Source organism: Eucalyptus grandis, chromosome 8 (genome assembly GCF_016545825.1).
Source record: "Eucalyptus grandis isolate ANBG69807.140 chromosome 8, ASM1654582v1, whole genome shotgun sequence".
Classification (NCBI taxonomy): domain Eukaryota; kingdom Viridiplantae; phylum Streptophyta; class Magnoliopsida; order Myrtales; family Myrtaceae; genus Eucalyptus; species Eucalyptus grandis.
This window is the reverse complement of record NC_052619.1, coordinates 8,137,224-8,161,190: the sequence shown is the minus strand read 5'-3', so window position 1 is coordinate 8,161,190 and position 23,967 is coordinate 8,137,224. Positions and strand designations below refer to the sequence as shown.

Genomic DNA, 23,967 nt, shown 5'->3' with positions numbered 1-23,967 from the left:
TTTGGTCCGCTCGGCTCGATAATCCGGTGAGTTTAGCTCACTAAACCTTGATTAGAGGGTTAATGATGCATTATGGGTGCTTAGTTTATGTTAAGTGTTATTAGGTGGTTAGTTTAATTTATTTAAGTGTAGATTACATTAAGGTGTTTGATTAACTTAAATTGTGTTTAATTTAAGGTTAAGTGAGTGGTTATATTAATATAAGCTTTGACGTGACATAAAGGAATTTACTTTTGATTTATTTAAATATTCCGAAATTATTAAATAATTTAATAATATATTATTATTCGAAATTATTAAAATATTATTATTTAATTATTTTCGGAATAAATTTAATTATTTATTAAATTCGAAAATTTTGTTAGGACCTTAAATTCTTAGAATTTCGTGCCGGTCGCTGCCGTGTAGTTAGATTTTGAAATTTATGATTGGATATTATAAATTGAGTGTTGATTGTGATAAATAGAGATTTTATTCATAAAAACCCAAGTGTCGGGTTTGGCATTGAAATTGGATTATGTGAGTGAAATGTAAAGTATCCAGGGATTGGTATCGAATTGTCATGTGCTGGTTGAAAGGCTCGGGTCATAGTAGTGGCTAGGCCAACTGGACCCTTATTTTGCTATAAATGCCGTCAAGAGAGTGACGTGGCTCGGGTCGCAGTAGTGGCTAGGCCAACTGGACCTTATTTTGCTATAAATGCCGTCAAGAGAGTGACGTGGCTCGGGTCGCAGTAGTGGCTAGGCCAACTGGACCCTTATTTTGCTATAAATGCCGTCAAGAGAGTGACGTGGCTCGGGTCGCAGTAGTGGCTAGGCCAACTGGACCTTTATTCATTTATAAATGCCGTCAACAGAGTGACGTGGCTCGGGTCGTAGTAGAGGCTAGGTCAACTGGACCTATGCTCCTTCGGGAATGCCATTGACGTAATGACGAAGCCGTGCTCCTAGAGGGGAGGCGATGCCTGGCTACATGCCAGTAGATAGACGAACTGCGAGTAGGCTATGCCCTTGTGTGGCAATGAATAATAATTGGAATGTGTGCTAAGTGCGACTGTGATTTATATGAAAGTGATGACATTCCAATTGTTTGAATTATTATTACTACCTGAGATTGTGTAATACGAATTGTGCTAACCTGCAGGAAGGAATTGAGGCGAGGTAATTTCTCTGTGTGATGTGGCTAGGCCACCCTTGGGCGTATTTTCTTTCTAATAGGGGTTTAGGGGGTTGAACTTGCTGAGACATTGTCTCATCCTGGTTTGGGGATTACAATTTTAGGTCCCTGGTGGACGGAGTGGCCAGATAGCTTTGGTTGGCCTTGAGGAGTTGCAGAGGTGAAGTCATAAGATTGGAGAACGTGTCCGACTTGTCGGTCATAGGACAGCTCATTTTTAAGAGCTGGTCTTTTGTAGACTTTTGGCCGTAGACCTCTGTTTGTAATTTTGTTGAATCATGAAAGTGTTATGTTGTGGTTTTACTTCCTGCTTTTCTATTCCGCATTTCATTGTTAGGGGTTTTATAATATGTTCCGCTTGCGCAATAATAAGTGAATGGGGTCGGCGACACTACCTGGGAATGTCGCATTTGCATGACCATGGTGGGATGTTGGCGCGCTCGAGGTTCGGGGCATGACACACTCCCCCTGGAATTACGTACCGTATACCATCGGGCATCTCGAAACTCCTGAGGACCCTCCGGAATTACGCCACTAGGCCACCGGGCATCCGGCACCCCCACATTCCAGGCATCCCGACACTCCTGGGGTATCGTCGGCTCACACCTCCGATGGTCTTCTCATCACCACAATGCATATTTTCAATTTCATATTTGATGCAACAATGTCAATGATTTGGCGGCAGCCCTTTTTAAAATCATATAATATGCCTTGGGAAAAGTATCATTTGATGCAATGGTTTTGAAAACTTCATTGAGTTCATGAAAATCCATCAATCCTTTGATGTCATATGAAATGTATGAATGTCATCATGTCATTGCACGAATAATAATCCAGGACAACATGATTTGCATAATAAATTCAATAAACAGTAAATAAAACAATTTCCAGCTTAAACAGAATGCGTGCTATTCATGAAAAATTCTAGAAAATTAGCAAACAATGAAAATAAATTCTGAAAGTTTACCACAATGTAGATAAGATCTAAGAAAACATATTTGGTGAAGGACACCATATCAAACAAGGCTTCACAGAATACGTACAGATCTGTATATATCACTGAAAAGGGTTTTTAACATGACCCATGCATAGTTTCGAAAACAACTTCAATTGAACCCTCAAATGGACTCAGAAAATTTTGAAATTTGGACACGTTGTTGTTAAGATCTATAGCTACAAGTTTCATGAAGAAGTCAAAGTCAAATTCGTTCCGGATTAAAATTTAAAACCAGTTTACTTTTCTGTTTTCGGGTTTATCTTTTCCAGACTATCATTATTCAAAGAAACTCGATTCTTCGACTTATATATGTTCATTCCTTCTAATGTTTCAGTATGTTATTCCTCAGAATATTAACTATAACTTTCATTAAGAACATATGATCAAATTTTGACCAGATGAGTTTATAAAAATCACGGAGTCTTACTGGGTCGAAGTAATATTTTCCAGATCTGGTTTTCTCGAAGAAAAACGATTTCACTGACTCATCTTTCTTCTTTTCCTCTGAATTTTTGATATGTTTTACCTCAAGAAGTCTACTACAACTTTCATTAAGAGATAAAGGTGATATTTTTAAATGAAAATCACTTTATAGTCCACGAAATTAGTGAAGCTCAGTACAACATTTCCAGATCTAATGTCTTCAAAAGAAAGATCGTTTCACCAAGAAAAATTGTTCTTTTTATCTCAAATTTAGGTATGTTAATCTTCAAGATGTTCTCTACAACTTTCATGAAGAGGTCGAAGTGAAATTCCAAATAAAAAGTCACATGCAACCCCCAAACTCGTGAACAGTCAAGCTGATTTTCCAGAAACAGCATGCAAGACCAACAAACCTCTCCCTAATGCTCCGAAATTGCACCACTTACCACAACCACGATTTATCATCTTCTACACACTTTACAGCAAACAAATGGTAGCTTTTAGGACTCTACTTGCCTTAGATTCAAGCACAAAACAGCAGCAAACAAAGGCAAAACGGTGACGAACGGGCGGACTTCTTCCTTGCGCAGCCTCCTCCTCCTCCTCCTCTCTCTCGGTTTCCCTCTCTCACTTGACAATTCTCTCTCTCTCTCTCTCTCTCACTCTCTCAAAGCCAGCCACTCCCTCTCTCTCTTTCTTTTTGGTTGTTTAAATACTTGCATGCTTCCCTTTTTGCATGGAGGGACAAGTGTTCTCATGAGGAGAACAAGTGGCAAAAAGAAGAGAACAAGTGGCAACATTGAAGACAAGTGTTGGAGGACATGCACTCCCCCCTCCCCTTTTGGTTCGTGAGACACCCTTGGGGTGTTTCTTGGGCCTGCTTGGGCCTGAATTCTTGGGCCCAAGAGTCCATGAAATAAGACCCTAATTCCCTTTATATATATATATATATATATATATATATATAGTGTTTTATCTCTATCAAATTTAATTTAATAACAAAAATTCAGATTGCTTTATGTACAAGTATATACACATACATATATATATACTCCAAATTCTTACAGCCCGCTCAATATCCTCAAGTTCTAATTCTTAATTTTTTTGCGCATATAATTCTTATGCAAGATCAAATCCCATCCTTTTGGTTCAAAGGATAAAATTGAAATACTATTCCAAATGAACAAATACGACGTGCGGACCCCTCAAGTACCTTAACTTTGCCCAAAGGGACACTTAAGTGCCATAACTTACGAAAGGTACACTTAAGTGCCAAAATCGGAGTAAAAGGGATCACTTGAGTGCCAATCCGGCAAAAATCCGGCCAAAACGCCAACGTGGCTTTTTTCCGGCGAAGTGCGGCCAAAACGGCGCCATTTTGCACGTTGACGTGCCCAAAACGGCGTCGTTTCGACTGACGTAGAACAAAATAAATAAATAATTAATTTAATTTAATTTAAAATTAAATTTAGTTAAAATATTTTAAAAATGATATTTAAAAATTTAAAAACTTTAAAAAAATTTTAAAATTTAAAAAAAAAAAAAAAAAAAAGGAACAGGGGAGGCGGCGAGGGATCGCCCCGCCCGCCGCCGCCGGAAGAGCCGGCGACGGCGGGGGAGGGTCGGCCGGGGTCGCCGGGCCTTGGCTGTGGGTCGGCGACCGGCCGACCGGCGGCGAGGGCTCGCGAGCCTCGCCGCTGGATCGGGCGAGGGCCGCGAGCCTCGCCGCTAGATATGGGGGCGCGCGGCCTCGCCCCCTGATCGGGGCGAGGGCTCGCGAGCTCGCCGCCGGCCGGCCGGGGTCGCCGCCCGGCTGTGGCCCGGCGACCCCGGCCGACCCTCCCCGCCGTCGCCGGCCCTTCCCGGTAGCGGCGGGGCGGCGGCGGCGACGACCGAGGGCCGATCCCTCGCCCGCCTCCCACCATTCCTTTTTTTTTTTTTTTTTTAAATAAATTTTTTAATTTTTTAAAGTTTTTTAAATTATTATTTTTTAAAATATTTTAAATAAATTTAATTTTAAAATTATTATTTTAAAATATTTTAACTAAATTTAATTTTAAAATTAATTTAATTAATTTAATTAATTTTTCTTTTTGCCACGTCGCCCCAAAACGACGCCGTTTTGGCCACATCGCCGCGTGCAAAACGGCGTCGTTTTGGGCGCGTCGCCGCCGAAAAACGCCACGTTGGCGTTTTGGCCGGACTTTGGCCGGAGTGGCACTCAAGTGATCCGTTTTTTTTTCGAATTGGGCACTTAAGTGTACCTTTCGTAAGTTATGGCACTTAAGTGTCCCTTTGACCAAAATTATGGCACTTGAAGCGTTCTTTTGCCGAACAAATACAAATCAATGCTTATAAAATAAAAGCGAAGCCACTGTTCGGTGACTATCACCTATCCGAGGGTTGTCTAAGATTTTGGATGCCACAATATGGTAGATCTGGAAGGCTCGCAACTTAGCAGTCTTCCAAGGAAGGAAGCCCAACCAACTCAACACCCAAGCCGAAGCCCGAATAGCCGCTGATCTCTACATGAAAAGGGCATACAAGGGGCTAAGCTGAAGTAGATGAAAGCAAGCCAATTCAGAAATCCCGATGAACTAGGCCTTACTTGGTCCACAGGAGTTGAAGCTGAATATCGACGCTTCCTAGTGCAGATCGTCACTTGCGGGAGTGGTGGCGGGAGTATGCAGAAATGCTGCTAGCATCCTCATTGATGGCTTCACCAAAAAAATTCATGCTTTGATGGCTTCGATGGCTAAAACCCTAGCTATGAGAGAGGCTTTGCTATGGGTAAGAGAAAGAAGATCTGCACAATCGAAACTCCAATTGCAAGTCTTCATGAGAAGTGATCTGCAGGTGTGCATATTATTTGACAACTTATCTTTGGTGGAGTGCTTATCGGGCTGGGCTGAACCACCTTGGAAGGCTCAATCAATAGTAGCTGATTGCATAAGAATTTGGGCCAGGCTTAGTGAAGTTTCGGTCCTCAATGAACCAAGGGAAATGAACAAGGCCGTGGATTGGGTCGTTAAAGCCAACCGAGCCAACTCTCTTCCAACTAATTGGGTATCATTTCCTCCTCCGCCTTTAATTTCTATCTTAAGTTTAGACTTTACATCTAATGGTGCCCCTTTTATGGGCTAGTAATGAAATCATTTTCCTTCAGCAAAAAGAATGAATTGAAGCCGAAAGTTATGATTTTCTGAAAAAAGAAAAAAATCCAGATGTTTTGATTCAAAAGAGTTTCCTCAAACAAGAATGTAGCTTCGTTTAGACATTATCACTAACACATGGCAATCAGCTCGGGTGCAAAGCACGGAGACAGGTTCACGCGAGCTTGGTTTAAGCATTTTGGCGAGCATGTGGTGGGCATGAAGTAAGGAGAACGTAGAGATATCCGAGACTTAAACTCAGACCAAAATGCGCAAACAATGAACAAGCAATACTCAGCTTCTGCACAGGGATGACTCATTTGCACTCAGTACTGGCATGAATGAAAGACAGCAAGTCTTGGTCATAAATGAAGTACACAAACGAGCATCTATTTGAGGCATTTTGTCCAGTAGGTGGCGTGCACTGTTTCAGGAACGAACAAGCCAAGGTCTCAGGTGAGGACCAAGACAAACAGCAAAGGACCGTCCAGCAGCAAAGCATGATGTAGTTGGGTTGGGACTCGTGGGAACTGGAGAATTGAAGGATCCTGACTGGTGTGTTAGTAGTATGCCCTAAATTAACTTATTAATAAATAATTAAAAAAAAAAAAAAAGTAAAGCTTCATGCATGTGCACGAGCATAATGGTCAGCGGTTGCTGACCATTATGCACGTAGCATTGATGGTTAGCAACCGCTGACCACCATGCCACAATCGTGCATGAGCGGTTGCTCATGCACGATGGTCGTGCATGAGCAACCGTCATGCACGATGGTCGTCCACTATGGACGATCACAACGGTTGCTGATCGTCCATTGATCAGCAACCGTTGCTGGTCATTTTTGATATAAAATGAGTGAGGGACGAGTGTAAAAGAGCTGCTGAAAAATTGAAAAAGACTTCGTGTGTATTGTCTTCTTGTTCCGGATCCGCTCTTCACCATGAACAAATATTTAGAGTTCTCTAGTTGCTGAATATTGAGAAAAAGTGTGCGTGTGTTCTTGTGTCTTTGAGACACGAGGAAGAGAAACAATTCTCTCGTTCGGGCCGTGACTATTATACATCAAGAATACGACGGATTCTTTCCACGTGATTGCTAGCACGATCGAAGTTGTGGATATCCGAAAGTTCTCTCCTCCGTTCGACGTTCGTTGTTGGTGTGTCTGAACTAGAGGTCCGACGCTTGTGGGACTCAAATTGTAGAACAACCGAACCGACTCGTTTCAAAGTGCACTTCGAGAGGTATTTCGTTTAACTCCTTTTATGTTTAGATTTTTGATTAAAACGCACGAACAACGCCTAAGGAGAATCATGTGTAAAATATATCTTTGTTTCCGCTGCGTTTATTCTGTTGATTTTTCTTATACATGATTCATGAAACCCCAACAAAGGGTATCGAGCCAACCTTAGGCGTTTCGTGCGTTTAATTGATTTATAGTTCAAATATGTTTTTGCGTTCTAATGGGCAATTTATTTTGTTAAGAGAATTGGTTCTCTTACTCTTATGTGGCCTATAGAAGTTGATTAATTTATATGATAAATTTAATCAACTAAGCAAAAATTAGAACTAAATCAATTTTGAATCAAAAATCCGTAATTTGTTATACTTTGTGTTTATATTCTACAAGTGATATGCAGAATTTTATGCATGCCTTCCAGAGCTTTAAATTTTGAATTTATGGCTCATAAGGAAGGGTGGTGATCATGGAAAAATCCCTAAATGTTGTGATTATTGTATGGATGAATGTATGATGATTACAGGTATTCTTTTTGGGGATGTAATTATTAAATGGAGGCTGCGTCCTTCCTTTTATATTTATTTTTATGAAATGTAATTTTAGTATAGTATTTCAATTATTGATGTAAATACTACAAGAGAGGAGGAGCCATTGGAGGAGCCATTAAACCGGTGAGCTCTTTGGGCCCGGTCTTTGAAGAGTTCAAAGATTGAAGAAAAAGTGAAGAGCAGGTCCATATAATTAAAACATTAAAATGGCTAAATGGGTCTCTTTGGCTCGAGACCCATTGAACCATAATTCCATGATCACCACATATGATAGATATTATGTGATATCTATTTATTTATTGTGTTTATGGTATCGTGCATGTTAAACCGGTTAATGTGCAAAGTGAGACCGTTAATAACGACCCAAATCTCCTTACAAAGAATATTAAGTCGAAACGGGTTTCGACTCGTGGCCTTCCATCGTCGTGGTTTGATCCAATATTATAGTGGTTAATTAACCGGTTATGGATACATAGGGTTAATTACCATTTATAATATTGGACCACTCCATTATGCATATGATGCTGTGGGGTTGGAGCCAAATGATTTCCAATAACTGTTAGGTGAGGGAATTATTTGTGTTTTCAATACTTGCATGAGACGATGGGCTAGACTTAACTATGATCATGATGCCAATAACTGTTAGGTGAGGCTTTCATGGTCTAGAGGCCGAAGTTATGATTGGGACTCGCATATGATGTGTTGAACAAGCTGGTTCACTCACTAAGTTCATAGGACACCAATAACTGTTAGGTGAGGTGGACTTTGGACTAGTGGGACTCAATCCCCACTAGTAATCTTTACCCAACAAAGATTACCGCTTCCCATCTTAAGGAGTATGGGATTCGAATATAAATTTAGTGGGAGGATCTATTTCATTTAAAGGCCAAAATGAAATAGTTACTTTGAAAGATACAACGGCTAACAATTTATTTTCTGCAACAGATATATTATTACTCTGAAAATGGTGACCACAAACCCACTCGCTTCTATACTTGACAAGAATTGTTTGACCGGACCCAATTTCACTGATCGGGTGAGGAATTTGAGAATTGTTCTCAATTCAGAAAAATTGGGTATGTGCTTGATGAAAAGATGCCAACCTCCTTTCCTGAGGGTGGGACCCAAGAGGAGCGTGTCACTTATGATAAGTGGCGTGATGATGACTTAAAAGTTAGGTCATATATGCTTGCTTCTATGAATAATGAATTACATAAGAAGTATGAATCTATGGAAGATGCTGGGTCGATCATTTTGCACTTAAAGGAATACTTTGATGAGAATGGTCGAACCTCTAGATATGAGATATCTAAGGCATTGTACCGTATGAGGATGGCTGAAGGATCATCTGTTAATGATCATGCTTTGAAAATGATCTGGCACATTGAAGAATTGGCTAGGCTGAATCTCGTTATGGACAATGAGTTAGCTGTGGATTTGATCCTCCAATCTTTACCCGATTCCTTCTTCCGGTTTTGTCCAAAACTTCCACATGCATAAGATGGAGAAAACTCTTGCTGAGTTACATAGCATGCTGGTAGTTTATGAGAAGGAAATGCATAACACGAGGCCAAATGTAGTGGCTATGGCTAAGGCTTCTTCTTCAAAGGGTAAGACCGTTTTAAAGAAGAATAAATGGAAGAGGCCTCGCCAAACCCGTTGTGCAACCAAAACCCATGATTGATAAAGGGAAATGTCATTACCGTGGTGTCAAAGGGCACCGGAGGAGGAACCGTAAGAGGTACCTCGCGAGCTTGAAGGTCAAGCCCAAGAACCGACCTTATGAAGGTATGGTGTCTATGCTTATTGAAACCAATCTTATGGTTAGTGCTGAATCCAGCTCATGGGTTCTAGATTCTGCTGCAACTTCACATATTTGTATGTCTTTGCAGAATCTGGAAATAAGCAGGATGCTAAGGCAAAATGAGATTGTCTTGACGTTTGCCAATGGAGCAAGAGTTGCTGCATTAGCTATAGGGACTTTTCGTTTATGTTTGCCTTCTGGACATGTAATGGTATTAAAGAACTGTTTGCATTATAAGAATGCTGTTAGGAACATCATCTCTGTACCTCGCTTGGGTAAAGAGAATTATGAATTTTCTTTTGTTGATGATGTATGTTCTATTTATCATAATAGAATATGTGTTGGTTCTAGCATATTAATCAACAATCTTTATACCATTACAATGTCCGGTAATGTGATTACCAATGTCAATAAGCAAAATAGAATTGATATAAATGCCATAACTAATAAACGCCCTAGAGACGGTCCAAATAAAAAGTATGTTTGGCATCTCCGATTAGGTCATATTGGAGAAGACAGAATTAACAAGTTGAGTACCGATGGATACATTGATCCTTCAAATTTTGAGTCATACTCGACTTGTGAGGCATGTCTTCTAGGAAAATGACCAAAGCGCCTTTGTGGGACAAAGTGCGCGAGCCGACATATTAGGATTAATACATACAGATGTATGTGGACCAATTAATGAATCTGCTAGAGGCGGTTATAATTACTTCATTACCTTCACCGATGATCGTCACGGTATGGTTATTTATACCTCATGAAGTATAAATCTGAATCCTTTGAAAAGTTCAAGGAATTCAAAGCTGAAGTTGAGAAACAAACAGAAAATGTATTAAGGCTCTTCGATCGATCGAGGAGGTGAATACCTTAGTACTGAATTCCTGGACTTTCTTAAAGAGAATGGCATTTTATCACAATGGACACCTCCCGGAACCGTAACATAATGGTGTATCTGAACGAAGAAATCGTACTTTATTAGATATGGTACGATCTATGATGAGTTACACCGATTTGCCAATATCCCTTTGGGGATATGCCCTTGAGACAGCTGTATATATACTGAATAGAGTGCCGTCCAAATCTGTTCCAACTACGCCCTATAAGATATGGCATAGTAGGAAACCTAGTCTTAATCATATTAAGATTTGGGGTTGTCCAGCTTTTGTGAAAAAGCTGAAAATGGATAAATTGGAGGCAAGATCTGAACAAGGTCGCTTCATTGGATATCCAAAGGAAACTCTTGGATATTATTTCTATTTTCATTCAGACCAAAGAATTTTGGTATGCAAGCACGCTTCCTTTTGGAGAATCGTTCGTCCAAGAAAGTGGTGTGGGCGGAAAATAGTCTTACAAGAAGAAAATAATGAAGTATCAAACAACCGAGTTCGATACCAATCTCCGATTCAAAGTGGGAGCTTCGATACACAACCTCTTAGGAGAAGTGCGAGAACGTCTCGCCCACCGCTCGTTATAGACACTCGGTTGATCATATTGAACCATTATTCATTGTGAATGATAGTGATCAACCCGGTGATCCTAAAACCTATGAGGAGGCGATGTTGGACATCGATTCTCGGTAAATGGCTAGAAGCCATGAAATCCGAAATGGATTCAATGTATTCCAATGAGGTTTGGACCTTGACTCGACCCGCCCGATGGTATTGTACCAATTGGCTGTAAATGGATCTTCAAGAGGAAGATGAATGTTGTAGGTCAAATTGGAATTTATAAAGCACGGCTGGTGGCGAAAGGATATCGTCAAAAAGAAGGAATTGATTATGACGAAACTTTCTCACCGTGGCCATGCTAAAATCCATTCGGATTATGTTGGCTATAGCTGCACACCTTGATTATGAGATATTCCAGATGGATGTCAAAACGGCTTTTCTAAATGGTTTTCTCGATGAGGACATCTATATGGAACAGCCATGTGGTTTTGAATCCAATAGTGAAAAACAAAAGGTGTGTAAGCTTAAGAGATCCATTTATGGACTCAAACAAGCCTCCAGAAGTTGGAACATTCGTTTTGATGAGGTAGTCAAATCGTTTGGCTTCATCAAAAATCCGGATGAACCTTGTGTATACAAGAAGATCAAGTGGGAGTGCAATTGCATTTCTAGTTTTGTATGTTGATGATATACTTTTGATTGGAAATGATGTACCAATGATATCATCAATAAAACTATTCTTGTCACAGAAATTCTCCATGAAAGATTTAGGAGAGGCAACCTACATTTTAGGTATCAAGATCTATAGAGATAGATCAAGACGATTGATTGGCCTCTCACAATCTACGTACATAGACAAAGTGTTAACACGGTTTAACATGCAATGTTCCAAGAGAGGATTATTGCCTTTTAGGCAAGGGATCCGTCTTTCTAAGGAGATGTGTCCCAACACTCCTGAAGAAAGAGAGCGGATGGCAAAGATACCATATGCATCCGCTATTGGAAGCATAATGTATGCTATGCTATGTACTAGACCTGATATTGCGCATGCTGTAAGTATTACCAGCAGATATCAGTCTGATCCAGGAGAAGAGCACTGGATAGCAATCAAGAATATTCTTAAGTACTTGCGAAGGACTAAAGATTTATTCTTGATATATGGAGAAGGAGAATTTAAAGTTGTAGCTTATACTGATTCCGATTTTCAATCGGATCCTAATGATTATAAGTCTACATCCGGGTTTGTCTTTACATTCAATGGTGGTGCGTTAGTTGGAAAAGTTCCAAACAAAGTATAACCGCGATTCCACCACCGAGGCGAGTATGTAGCCGCTTTCGAAGCAGCAAAGGAAGCCGCTTGGATGAAGAAATTTATTTCTGAACTTGGAGTTGTTCCTTCAATTGAGCAACCGATCACATTGTTTTGTGACAACAATGGGGCAATAGCTCAAGCTAAGGAACCAAGGTCTCACCAGAAGTCCAAGCATATTGAGAGACGCTTCCATCTCATCAGAGAAATTGTTGGGAGAGGTGATATCGCCTTGCAGAAAATTACCTCAGCAGAAAACGTGGCAGATCCCTTCACTAAGGCCTTACCTAGTCCGCTTTTGAAAGACATATTGACAAAATGGGTTTGAGGTACTGACAAGCTGGCTTTAGTGCAACCGGGAAATTGTTGGATGTATGCCCTAAAGCTACTATGTAATAGTTACATATTAGGGATTTCAGTTGTACTTTCATTATTATTATTTAATTAATGGCAACGACGTATTCATTCATTTGTCCAATTATTTTATATTGATGAATGATTCCATAAGATCAGTTGCAACTAGACCTATTCTTGAGACGTCAAGAATATATGTGACGGGTTCATAGTTAGACTGAATCTTTAAATTGTTCCCGGTCGATGGATTATTAAGTGGATTTTAATAATCCCGTTGAGACCGGTGTGTTCTTAATCTCGCCATTAAGTATTGGATACTTAAGGGAATGATGAGTCACAAGTCATTGGGTATTATGATGCCCGAGTTAGAACACAGGTGTTTGTATTAGACAAATTCACTGAACGTGACGCATATGGAACGATTAGCGACATGGAAGCTTTTAGCGTGGTCAATGTCTAATTGTTCATGCTTTGGTCTTGTGCAAATAATCCTTAGACCTGAGGCACAGTGTTAACTTGTGTATCGAACAACTATGGTTCACGGGTGCACATAATACCGGGTCGTCGATCCGTCTTTATACTTGATGGTCATAGTTTGTTCATATACGAAGTTACACGTGTGCGCAATATGGAATCTGTCTCCTTGTTATATGCAAGGTATGATAATGATGTCCTATGCGATCTAATTGTGACACTGCATTGAAATCCTCGGCCGGGGTTGTAATCGAGAATAAATTGTTTATGTCTCGAATAAAATGCATGTCAATTAGATTTGTGCATATGATTGAATTAATGACTTGATAAATATTCCATGGTCTTTGTTTGATCGGGACATAGTAAGACAGAGGGATTCAATTACACTGTAGCCAAAGCTGACAGGTTCATTATGTTCTTAAAGTATTCACACTATCTGGGTAGCCATGATATATTGCTAGATGTCAATCGTGGCTTGTAGGACCTAAAAGATTAATCGGGACAATTAATTCTTTTGGAAGTACTAATGTGTTAGTACAAGTCTTACTACCAGCTTAGTGATGAACCTAGGGATGTCACACACCATAAACAACTAGAGTGACGTGGAACAAGAGAGAAATATTATTGCAAATATGTTTGCAATTATTGCAATCGAATTGAGTCGATTTGAAATTAAATTAAATGAGATTTAATTTAATTTGTATTATAGTCACGAGCCTATTTGCATATGATGCACACGCATGCCCAAAGTGGATATATGTTAACATACCAAATAAGTTGGCTTTAGTGCAAGTGGGAGATTGTTAGTAGTATGCCCTAAATTAACTTATTAATAAATAATTTAAAAAAAAAAAAAAAAAAAAAGTAAAGCTTCATGCATGTGCACGAATTCGTGCACATGCACGGCATAATGGTCAGCGGTTGCTGACCATTATGCACGTAGCATTGATGGTTAGCAACCGCTGACCACCATGCCACAATCGTGCATGAGCGGTTGCTCATGCACGATGGTCGTGCATGAGCAACCGCTCATGCACGATCGTCCACTATGGACGATCAGCAACGGTTGCTGATCGTCCATTGATCAGCAACCGTTGCTGGTCATTTTTGATATAAAATGAGTGAGGGACGAGTGTAAAAGAGCTGCTGAAAAATTGAAAAAGACTTCGTGTGTATTGTCTTCTTGTTCCGGATCCGCTCTTCACCATGAACAAATATTTAGAGTTCTCTAGTTGCTGAATATTGAGAAAAAGTGTGCGTGTGTTCTTGTGTCTTTGAGACACGAGGAAGAGAAACAATTCTCTCGTTCGGGCCGTGACTATTATACATCAAGAATACGACGGATTCTTTCCACGTGATTGCTAGCACGATCGAAGTTGTGGATATCCGAAAGTTCTCTCCTCCGTTCGACGTTCGTTGTTGGTGTGTCTGAACTAGAGGTCCGACGCTGTGGGACTCAAATTGTAGAACAACCGAACCGACTCGTTTCAAAGTGCACTTCGAGAGGTATTTCGTTTAACTCCCTTTTATGTTTAGATTTTTGATTAAAACGCACGAACAACGCCTAAGGAGAATCATGTGTAAAATATATCTTTGTTTCCGCTGCGTTTATTCTGTTGATTTTTCTTATACATGATTCATGAAACCCCAACATGGTGTGCCCAAAACAGGGCACAACAGAGTGCATTTGCACGCTCGGGTGAAGAGGCACTACCAAGCTCGGCGACGGTGGCAAGGAAGCAAGCTCGACGCTAGTTCCTTTCCTCTCACATCAGGCCCGTTTCCCTTCCATCTCCAGCTCACAAATTGCTGTTGATCAGCCTACTCCCCCAGCCCGTGTATGTGCCTGTAGCGATTTCGGTTCTTGGGGTAAGTTGGTGGCATTTTCAGCTAAGATAGCAGCAGGTGCTCTTGGGTTTTGTCAACCGCAGGTGCTGCCACGCTGCAGCCATGTGTCATCGCTTCCCTTTTTTTTGAAATCGTAGCTGCCGCCCTCTCATTGCAGATCCTTCTTCTACTTTGTCGCTTCTGTTCATGCGAGGGGGAGAGAGAATGACGTGGGGTGAGGGCCGGGCCAAGAAGGAGAGAAAAAGAAAGGGCCCCGCTCTACATAGAAAATATCAATCTCTAATTTTCAATGTAATTTATCATTGAATGTTAAGCAAAAAATGTAAGTGTCGACGCCCATCCCAACAAGATTGTAGCTCACACATTCCCTCTAAACTTGTAGTGGTTCATAATCATCGCCTATAGCATCGGCATTAGGTGGAATAACCTGTTGTTCACAACTAGGATTCCTATGTCCATAGCCTTGAACAACGGTCTTGGCCAGTAGCTGGTCGATGGTCCTGAACATGACAACCTCAGCCTCCACCCGCTCTTCTGCCATGCACAAGTTCGGTATGACCTGGAGCACGGCCTCAGGCAAGTATGTCCACTACCCCAGCCCCTACCACTCAAAGGCCGCTAGAAAGCGAGGTTCTCCTTGGTGAAGGCGGTTGTGAGCCTCGACCGCTCCATGAAGGTCTCAAGGGCGCATATCTGGGCCAGGTTGGGTTTGTAGCAAGCGAAGTCCACGAGGTAGACTTTTCTGGGTCGGGTCATGAAGTAGAGAGTGACTAGAAACACCATGACGATCAAGCAGAGCACGGTGGTGATGAGATCGAGCTTGAGTTGGCTCCATAGCTGGGCTAGGTCTCGGGCTGTGAGGGTCGAGAGGTGAGCTGAAGAGATGCCAATGAGTGGCACGAGGAGTAAATACTTTGCGCTAGAGATGAGGTGGTGATAACCGAGCTTCACGTACTTGAGCCTCACTAACAAGAGAAAGTTCGGGAGTTTGTGGTTCGATGGTCTGTCTAAATCCTAGCTTCGAGGTTCGACTAAGATGGGGATTGTTTGACCTCGGTTTTGTCGACTAATATGTTGATCAGCCATTTCTGCAAAGAAGACAAGATACTTGCAGCTTCGGGGGTTTCTTTTGTGTCTTCTTCAGAGCGGTTTCCTGAAGATTTCCTGCAGAATATAAAGGACGAGAACTTGGAGTTTCACAAGCAAATAGAGGAAAATGGCAGAGAGAGAGAGAGAGAGAGAGAGAGAGAGAGAGAATCTTAGCAATGCATGGGGAAGATGGCAAGTGTTTGAGGCGGAATTAATAGAGTGTGTGGAGAGCATAGAGTAATTAATTCTTCTATTGCTGAGATTAATTGAGAGCTTTGATAGCATAATTGTCTTTGAATTATTATGCGAATATTAGCTTGTTGTGGGCTTCAAATTCTTAAAGGAATATATCTTACAACAATTTATAATTATTTATTATTTAATTTTGTGTAATCCACGATAAACTATTATTATTATATTAAATTAAAAATGGTCACCCAATCATTTCTCATTAATTTATATCAAATACTTATCAAGAGATGAGAAGTTTTTGTTGGGAAAATATGGCTTCGAATAGGGTAGAACAGTGAAGTTGAATCTTTACAGTAATCAAGTTAAACTTTGAGGTGTAATATCAATTTCTTTAAGAATTTATTTGCCCCACAAAGTTGCCAATGGTCACTAGCAAATTTTCTCCATGATACAACAAAGTCTCAAATGAGATTACTATATAGTAATTCTAGTATTTTTCCAATGCCTCTCTTGGAAAACAATTGGAAATAATGGCTTTATAATCTTTCAAAAGAAGACAAAAAATGGAAGAAGATAATTGTTTAATCTCAAAACAATGTTACTTATCTTTGTCTTTTGAATAGAAGTAACTCTTCAAAAGGTTTCAAAAAAGAACAAAGGCAATATTTCGGGAAAGGTTGCAAAATGAACAAGTATGTTTCAAAGGTTAAGTTGAAAATATATAAAATATTCGAAATTAAATAAATAATAAATAAAAAATAACCGTAACTTTTTGTGAACAATCACACTGTTTCAATCAAGACTTTATGGTTAATTTTATAGAAATAAATTTGAATTTTCAATAAATAAAAATAATGATCATCGGTTATTGCCAAATCTCGTCCACGTGCTCACTCACATCTTTTCAATGTGAGACAAGACACTTCATTTTTTTTATAAACAAATTACCAACAATCCCCCACTTTTGTTTGTAAAACAAAAACAAGAAATCAAACGTTAGAAATATACTGCCAAAATTTCCGTGAGATTAATATACATACATAAAAGTGTCTTTCGAGTTAAACCTTTACTTAGTGCAAATATCTCAAAACTCTATCAAAGTGACAAGTGGCTCGGTTTTAAAATTGTACTTTTATATAATAGAACCAGATATACCGCACATACACTAACCTCTTGTTTTAGTGAGAAATTCTATATTACTATGCACTATTATGGCCTTGTGCTTGATCCTGTTTCATGAGCTCTCTAGAAAGCAACCATAACTTTTGTAAGAAGCGGCACCACTTCTGAGCTCATATAGATAAAGTATTTACCATATGTTTCTGTTACTATCAACACATTAATTTTTTTTTTTTGGGTAAAAAATCAATACATTAAAAATTTGTACTATACTTCATTAAGAATTCAATTCAACCTAAAAAAACGTATTAGACGATACTGACTTCTCATATTGGGACCATGTCAGTATCAAACAATCACATTCAGTAATTTGTTATTATCTATTAAACCTTATAACTAGTGATGTTCTAGAAAAAGACCGGGTTACCATTACTAGTGATTTTAATTAAAAGATTTCAGTCCCGTTTCTTATGAGGTCATTATTACCATGTCTCTTGGTGAAGCCTTTGTCAAGGGATCGGCTAAATTATTATTTGACCTCACGTAGACAATTGTTATGGTACCATATTTAATCAATTGTCTCACATACTCATGTCTTAGATCAATATGTCTAAACTTACCATTATAGATGCTATTATAAGCTTTTGCTAAAGTAGCTTGACTATCACAAATAATAAAAATAGGAGGCATAGGACTAAGTCATAATTTCATATTCAACAATAAATTCCTAATCCATTGAGTCTCTTTCCTAGCTACTGCTAAAGCAACGAATTCATATTCTATCATTGATTAAGTTATGTATATTTGTTTCTTGCTCATCCAAGAAACAACACATTCCCCTAATGTGAAACTTCATCATGTAGCGGATTGTTTATCTCTCACACTTGTAATCCAAGTAGCATTAGCGTATCCTTTTAATATAACCGGATTATTATAGAACAATAAGATAACCCTCCAATGTTCCATATTGGATTACTAGTATTTACTCAACTTGCATATACAAAAAGTAATATCAGGTTTAGTATAATGCATCGCATACATTAAAGACCTTATAGCACTAGTATATTTAAATTGTGCTACCGCTCTACCAGTATTATAATTTAATTTAATACTGAATCAAAAGGAGTACACATTTCTTTCCATGTCATCACTTTGACTTAAAAAATAACCCCCACTATTTTATTTTATTTTTTAAATTCTAACACCCAATAAAGTATCTACTTCACCCAAATCTTTTATTTTGTAATTGAAAGTTAGACACTTATAAGTCTCAATGACTCCAATCATATTAGTTCCAAAAAAAAATATCATATATTCAATAAGAGAACTACTAACCTTCCCCCCAAGGCTTTACACTTCTTCCTCAATCAAGAAGTGCTTTCATTCACTTGGAGACATTAGGCTTTGAAAAGCTACAAGTAATTGCCCAAGTGACAGGAAGTGCATGCTATCTAGAATCAAAGATGAATAACGTGCACAACCGGTGCTTCAATCTCTTTATATTGAAGGTTGAATTTGCCGCTATGAGACTGTGGAACCCAGAACAGATCATTTGTTGCAACTGCCCTTCTATTTGAATGCCCAGGATGAAAGCATCTGTTTCTGAAGTGCCTTGATAGAAGAATATGGATTTCTCATTTCGTTCAACTCAGAACCTTGCGTGAATGACTAGTGTCATGGTAATCGACTCATTACAGAGCAAATCCAATGCCATGGCCAGTATAGATCAAATCGATACATCCAACGACACACGCAACACAAGACACCCATCCGAATACCTAAAGAGAACCACAACTTGCGTCTCAGAACAAACAACCGCACACGCAAAAGCTTCTTCTGGTTTTAGTCAGGGTCAACTACAATCACCCTGTTAGCCTCAGTTAGATTTGTCCTTGAACCACCAACGTTTATCATCAGAATAAATCTAAACACGTCATGCGAATTGTTGAGTGTAAATGCTAGTATGAGCACCTTGAGGGGGGTGAATAGGTGCGAAAACAAATTTTGTAAAGTAAAAAATTTTACTTTTAACCCGAGTCTGTTTAACAATAGACTTTGAAAAGGAAATTAGACTCTAATAATCAAATGGAGTTACGATCAAAGTAAAAGAGTTTAGGGAAGAGAATAAGAACACAAGATTTATAGTGGTTTGGCTTAATCCAAGCCTACGTCCACTCTCAAGCACCGACAACCCATCGGCTGGATTTCACTATGAATTAAAAGAGTTGTTATAGTATCACGTCCTTGATTTCACAGTGTAGAGACTCCACTACACTTCCTCAAGGCTTCATAAAAGTATCAACTCTCTTTTGAGTACAAGTTTACGCTCAACAAATGAATTGACAAATAATAAGGAGTTTCAGACTTTGGAATTTATCTATAGCGCACTACTTCAAACAACCAGAGCATCTTCCTTATATACTCCTCCATGCCTTATAATCGTTGGCACATTCCAAAGGAGTTCTTCCAATTTACCTGTTGGACATAATCAATTAGGGAGATCTTGAGCTACTTAAGGAATGTGACGATAGCCCACCAATCCTGCTCGCTTATACAATCAGGATCTAGGTTTCCATAAATAGAACCTTCCAAGTATGCTTTGCTAATCAACGGATCCAAATCACCCGAATTAATTTCAAGAGAATAATAGATTCCGAGATGCTATATCCAGCCGTGAGATCTTCTTCGACTGCTCGAATCAAATCCTTAAAGAAATACTCAATTGTGGATAAGTCTTATTCGTCGGTCTAGGAACTGTCAATGAGGGCAGATTTTAAATCTTAAGTCTAGTGGTCTGGTAGTCTTCAGACTTTGTCGAAAGAGTCTGCAAGTCTTTAGACTAGACTGATGGAAACGTTTTGTCAGCTTCAAAACAAATAAGGAAGTTTTCTCCAACAATCTCACCATTTTTTATGGTGACAAAATTTTTCTGTAGATTTGAATATTTTGACCTGCAAGACAATACTCAAGCAAACATAGATATCTCATAAAAGATAATTGGATTGGTAAAGATAGTATCGAATCTGCATCCATAGGAAATGTATTAGTCCTGTGAAGACAACTATCTTTGCCATGAATACCATCAACGCTTAAGATACTGCAAGCAAGCATTAAATGATCACACAATCCAAATCCAAATCAGTCACAACCAAACAACCAAACAAAAGTAAAGTCAATCAAGAACAAATCAAACATAAGTCAAATCTGCACCCTTCTCCCCCTTTTTGTCAACATTAAAAAGGTAGAGATGAAAAGAGAAATGGATAAAATTATGATTGCTTTGGAATGCGAACAAGTTGGAAATCTCCCATCGACTGGACAGTCTTTTCTAGCTTTTTCAAATCCTCCTTCAGTTGTGCCACTTCTTCACCCTTGTCATTTGCTTGAACTTGAAGAGAAATGGCCTGAATTTGATCATGCAAAGAAACTGAAGAAGCTTGACTGGCATTCTGCATATTCCGAACTTCTCATCCCAAGGCATAAATCTGGCATCGCATCTCCATAAGAATATCAAGCAGTCTTCGAAAGTTTGCTGAGTTGTCAGTCTAAGTGCTTGCTTCTGCTATTCTGTTTGAGGAGTATTGGCAGATGATGGCATTTCAGCATGGGCACCCGGATTTGGAGATGAAGCCTCATGACCTTCCTCGGGGAATTGAGAGGCATACACATCTTCTGGATCTGCAAGTGAACGGCTAACATCTTCACTAGTAAAAGCGATTGAAGAGGTACCTCTTTTCTCAGCAACTCCCCCTGTTTCAATGCCTTCAGGCGGTGAGAAGTACTCTTCATGCTCTGTCTCTTCTTGTTCACCTCTGCCTTATTCTTTTTCTGCAACTCTTTATTCTTCTGCTTCTTTTCTCATCGATTCTCTCTCTCTACTCATTTGCTTTGACTCTTCTCTGTCTCGATCCTCTCTCTCCTCTGTCTTTGGAATAGAATGATGTAAGTTTCTTAATGCAAAAGCGGAAATGGTGACATCTTCCTCATCTTCTCCATCTTGCAAGATGAGTGCTCTTCTTTTCTTAGATGGAGCTATCATGGGCTCCTTTCCTTTCCGTTTTGCAGTCATAGAAACTTGGTGAGTCTTGATAGGGGTTTTCTCCTTAAATCGCTCCAAAGCTTTGTTTAGCTCCTTCAGACGCATTTTGGAAACCATTTTCAGTCCCACCACCATTTGATCACAGGTATGAACACACAAAATCTTGGGAGGCTGAATATTCAAATGTCTGAATAGCTTAGTAACAAGTGCGGAGTAAGGAAGTTGGCCATAGTCTTTCACCGTTGATTTATACATGTGAAACATGATAGTGTGTGGAAGAGAACTTTTTGCCAATGTTGATAGCATACATCAGCTTTGCTTCTGAGTTGGAGACGTTGGTCTTCGAAGTCGATTTGGGTCTAAGGCAATTGATCACAATCTTGCGAAGCAAAATATTTGAGGCATTCATCCTCAAGTACGAGATTCGTCCTTTTGCCATTTCATCCCGAACAAGCTCTACTGTCACGTGACCAACAGACACATTAATTGATTGGAATACCCCTCTTTCTACTCCAATCACATCAGCCAATGTGTCCGTGTCAACAATATAGTCCTAGTCTTAAACACTAAAAGAAAATCTATTCGCATCTAAGAAACTCAGATTAGAATAGAAATAGGTAGTAAGTTCTGGATGAGCCTCTGCTGTCTCAGAACAAAATTGTTCAAGCTGAAGTAGAGTGAATTTCTCTCGCAACTTCACATTTAGAGAATCAAGAAAATCAAAGTCCACACTTCTTGGGTTGATCACCCCTCGCTTTAGCAACTTAGAGTAAAGTCGCATGTGTTCCTCCGAGCGAAACAAATCTGTTCTTTTGCTCCGAATATTCACCGCAACACCCATTATAGGCTTAAAATGAGTCTACATCTTGTCATAATCATTCCCATCAGGTTGACTGAGACCTCCAACATGTGGATCACTAGGGATATTTGCAAAAGCTCTTTCTGCCGCCCCCGCAGGAGCAACTCTTAATTGTTCCATTGTTCGCAAAAAGTGGGTTTCATTTCAATACCCTTTATCTTTCAAAAATTCATCAATATAGTTCAAGGTAGAGTAGAGTTTAAAGGTAAAAGTGAGCTTTTGAGTTCTTATAGGTTCTGCATCTTCAATGATTTCTTCCTCCGCTTGTTGATGAATATTTTGAGATCTAGCTTGAGGAGATTGATGTGGTTGAGAATGTTGTGGGCTCTACTGCTGTCTTGGAGATTCTTCTTCCTCGGTGAGGTCAAAATGCGTAGGACCCCCACACATACGTTGTGGTCCCCTGTTTGCAATCCTTGAAGACTTTCTTTGGAAAGACATTCTCACAGTCTTTGAGAGATTCCAAACTCGTTTCGCGAGAAAGATGAAAACTTTGAGGATTAAACTAGAGGGTAAAAGAGAGAAGATGATGTTCTATGCTTTCTAGGGTTTTGTGAGTAAAGCGAAAGAAAATAAACAGTATATAAAGCAATCGAAGAGAAGTATACGGAACGTCGTAAAATGAAAAATAAAAAATGCTTTTTCAAAAAATAACTTCCTTTTTGAAAATATATAACTGCCACTTTAAAAGATAACTTCTTTTTTCAAAAAAGAATGATTGCAATAATTATGAAAACTGAGGAAGATAACATCAATCAATTACAGATTAATAGATGAACGTACCTTTTTGAGATTTTATTCGAGAGATAAATTTCTAAAATAGAAATAACTTACAGTTATCAATCTTGATCTTCTGGGTCTGAACATCTTTAAACTTTTATCCCTAAGTCTGAACTTCTTCAAACTTTAAGATATTAAGTCTGGATCGAATAGACTCAAATTGACTTTTCTCCAGAGGTTTTGTAAATATGTCTGCTAGTTGATTCTTTGAGTCAATGAATTGAATCATGACTTCTCCATTTTGAACATGGTCTCTAATAAAGTGATATTGAATCTCTATATGCTTTGCTCTTGAATGAAGAATTGGATTCTTGGTGAGATTAATCGCGTTGGTATTGTCACATTTGATCTCAGTGCATGAATCTTTGATTCCAAAGTCTCTTAGCTATTGTTTTATCCACAAGATTTGAGAACAACAACTTCCAAGCGCCACATACCCTACTTCTGCTGTTGAAAGAGCTATAGTGCTTTGCTTCCTCGAAAACCAAGATAATGTCCTATTACCAAGCAATTGAAAGGTGCCCGAGGTGCTCTTTCTATCAACTCTGCATCCTGCTAGGTTTGCGTATGAATATCCAAGGAGAGTAAAGCCCCCCTTTTTAGGATACCAGAGACCCAAATTAGAGGTTGTTGCAACGTATTTGATGATGCGTTTCACAGCACTTATATGATATTCTTTGGGATCTGATTGAAATCTAGCACAAATACAAACACTAAATAAAATGTCAAGTCTAGAATCAGTAAGATAAAGAAGTGAACCAATGATACTCCCGTATAGCTTATGGTTAACTTTCTTTCCTCCTTCATCTTTGTCCAGCTTTGAGGAACTTGACATTGGTATATCAGTCTTTTTGCAATTCTCTAAACTGAACCTTTTAACAAGTTCTTTAGCATATTTTTCTTGGTGAATGAAAGTCCCTTATTTCAATTGTTTTACTTGAAGTCCAAGAAAGAATGATAGTTCACCCATCATGCTCATTTCAAATTTATCCTACATAGTCTTAGAAAATTTCTTACACAGATTTTCGTTAGGTGATTCAAAAATAATATCATCAACATAATTTGAATAAGTAAAAAGTTTTTATTTTCTCTTTTGATAAACAAGGTAGTGTCTAC

At 39.1% G+C, this 23,967-nt stretch overlaps 1 protein-coding gene across 1 annotated transcript in view; it reads right to left on the bottom strand.

Annotated features, from left to right (window-relative positions):
* The window catches only part of LOC104422702 (receptor-like protein EIX2), a 72,424-nt gene extending 57,110 nt beyond the window's left edge, over positions 1 to 15,314 (bottom strand). The window contains 1 exon segment of the mRNA XM_039299550.1: positions 15,201 to 15,314. Within this exon segment, the coding sequence (XP_039155484.1) occupies positions 15,201 to 15,314 (114 nt within the window).
* Between the last annotated feature and the right edge of the window lie 8,653 nt (positions 15,315 to 23,967).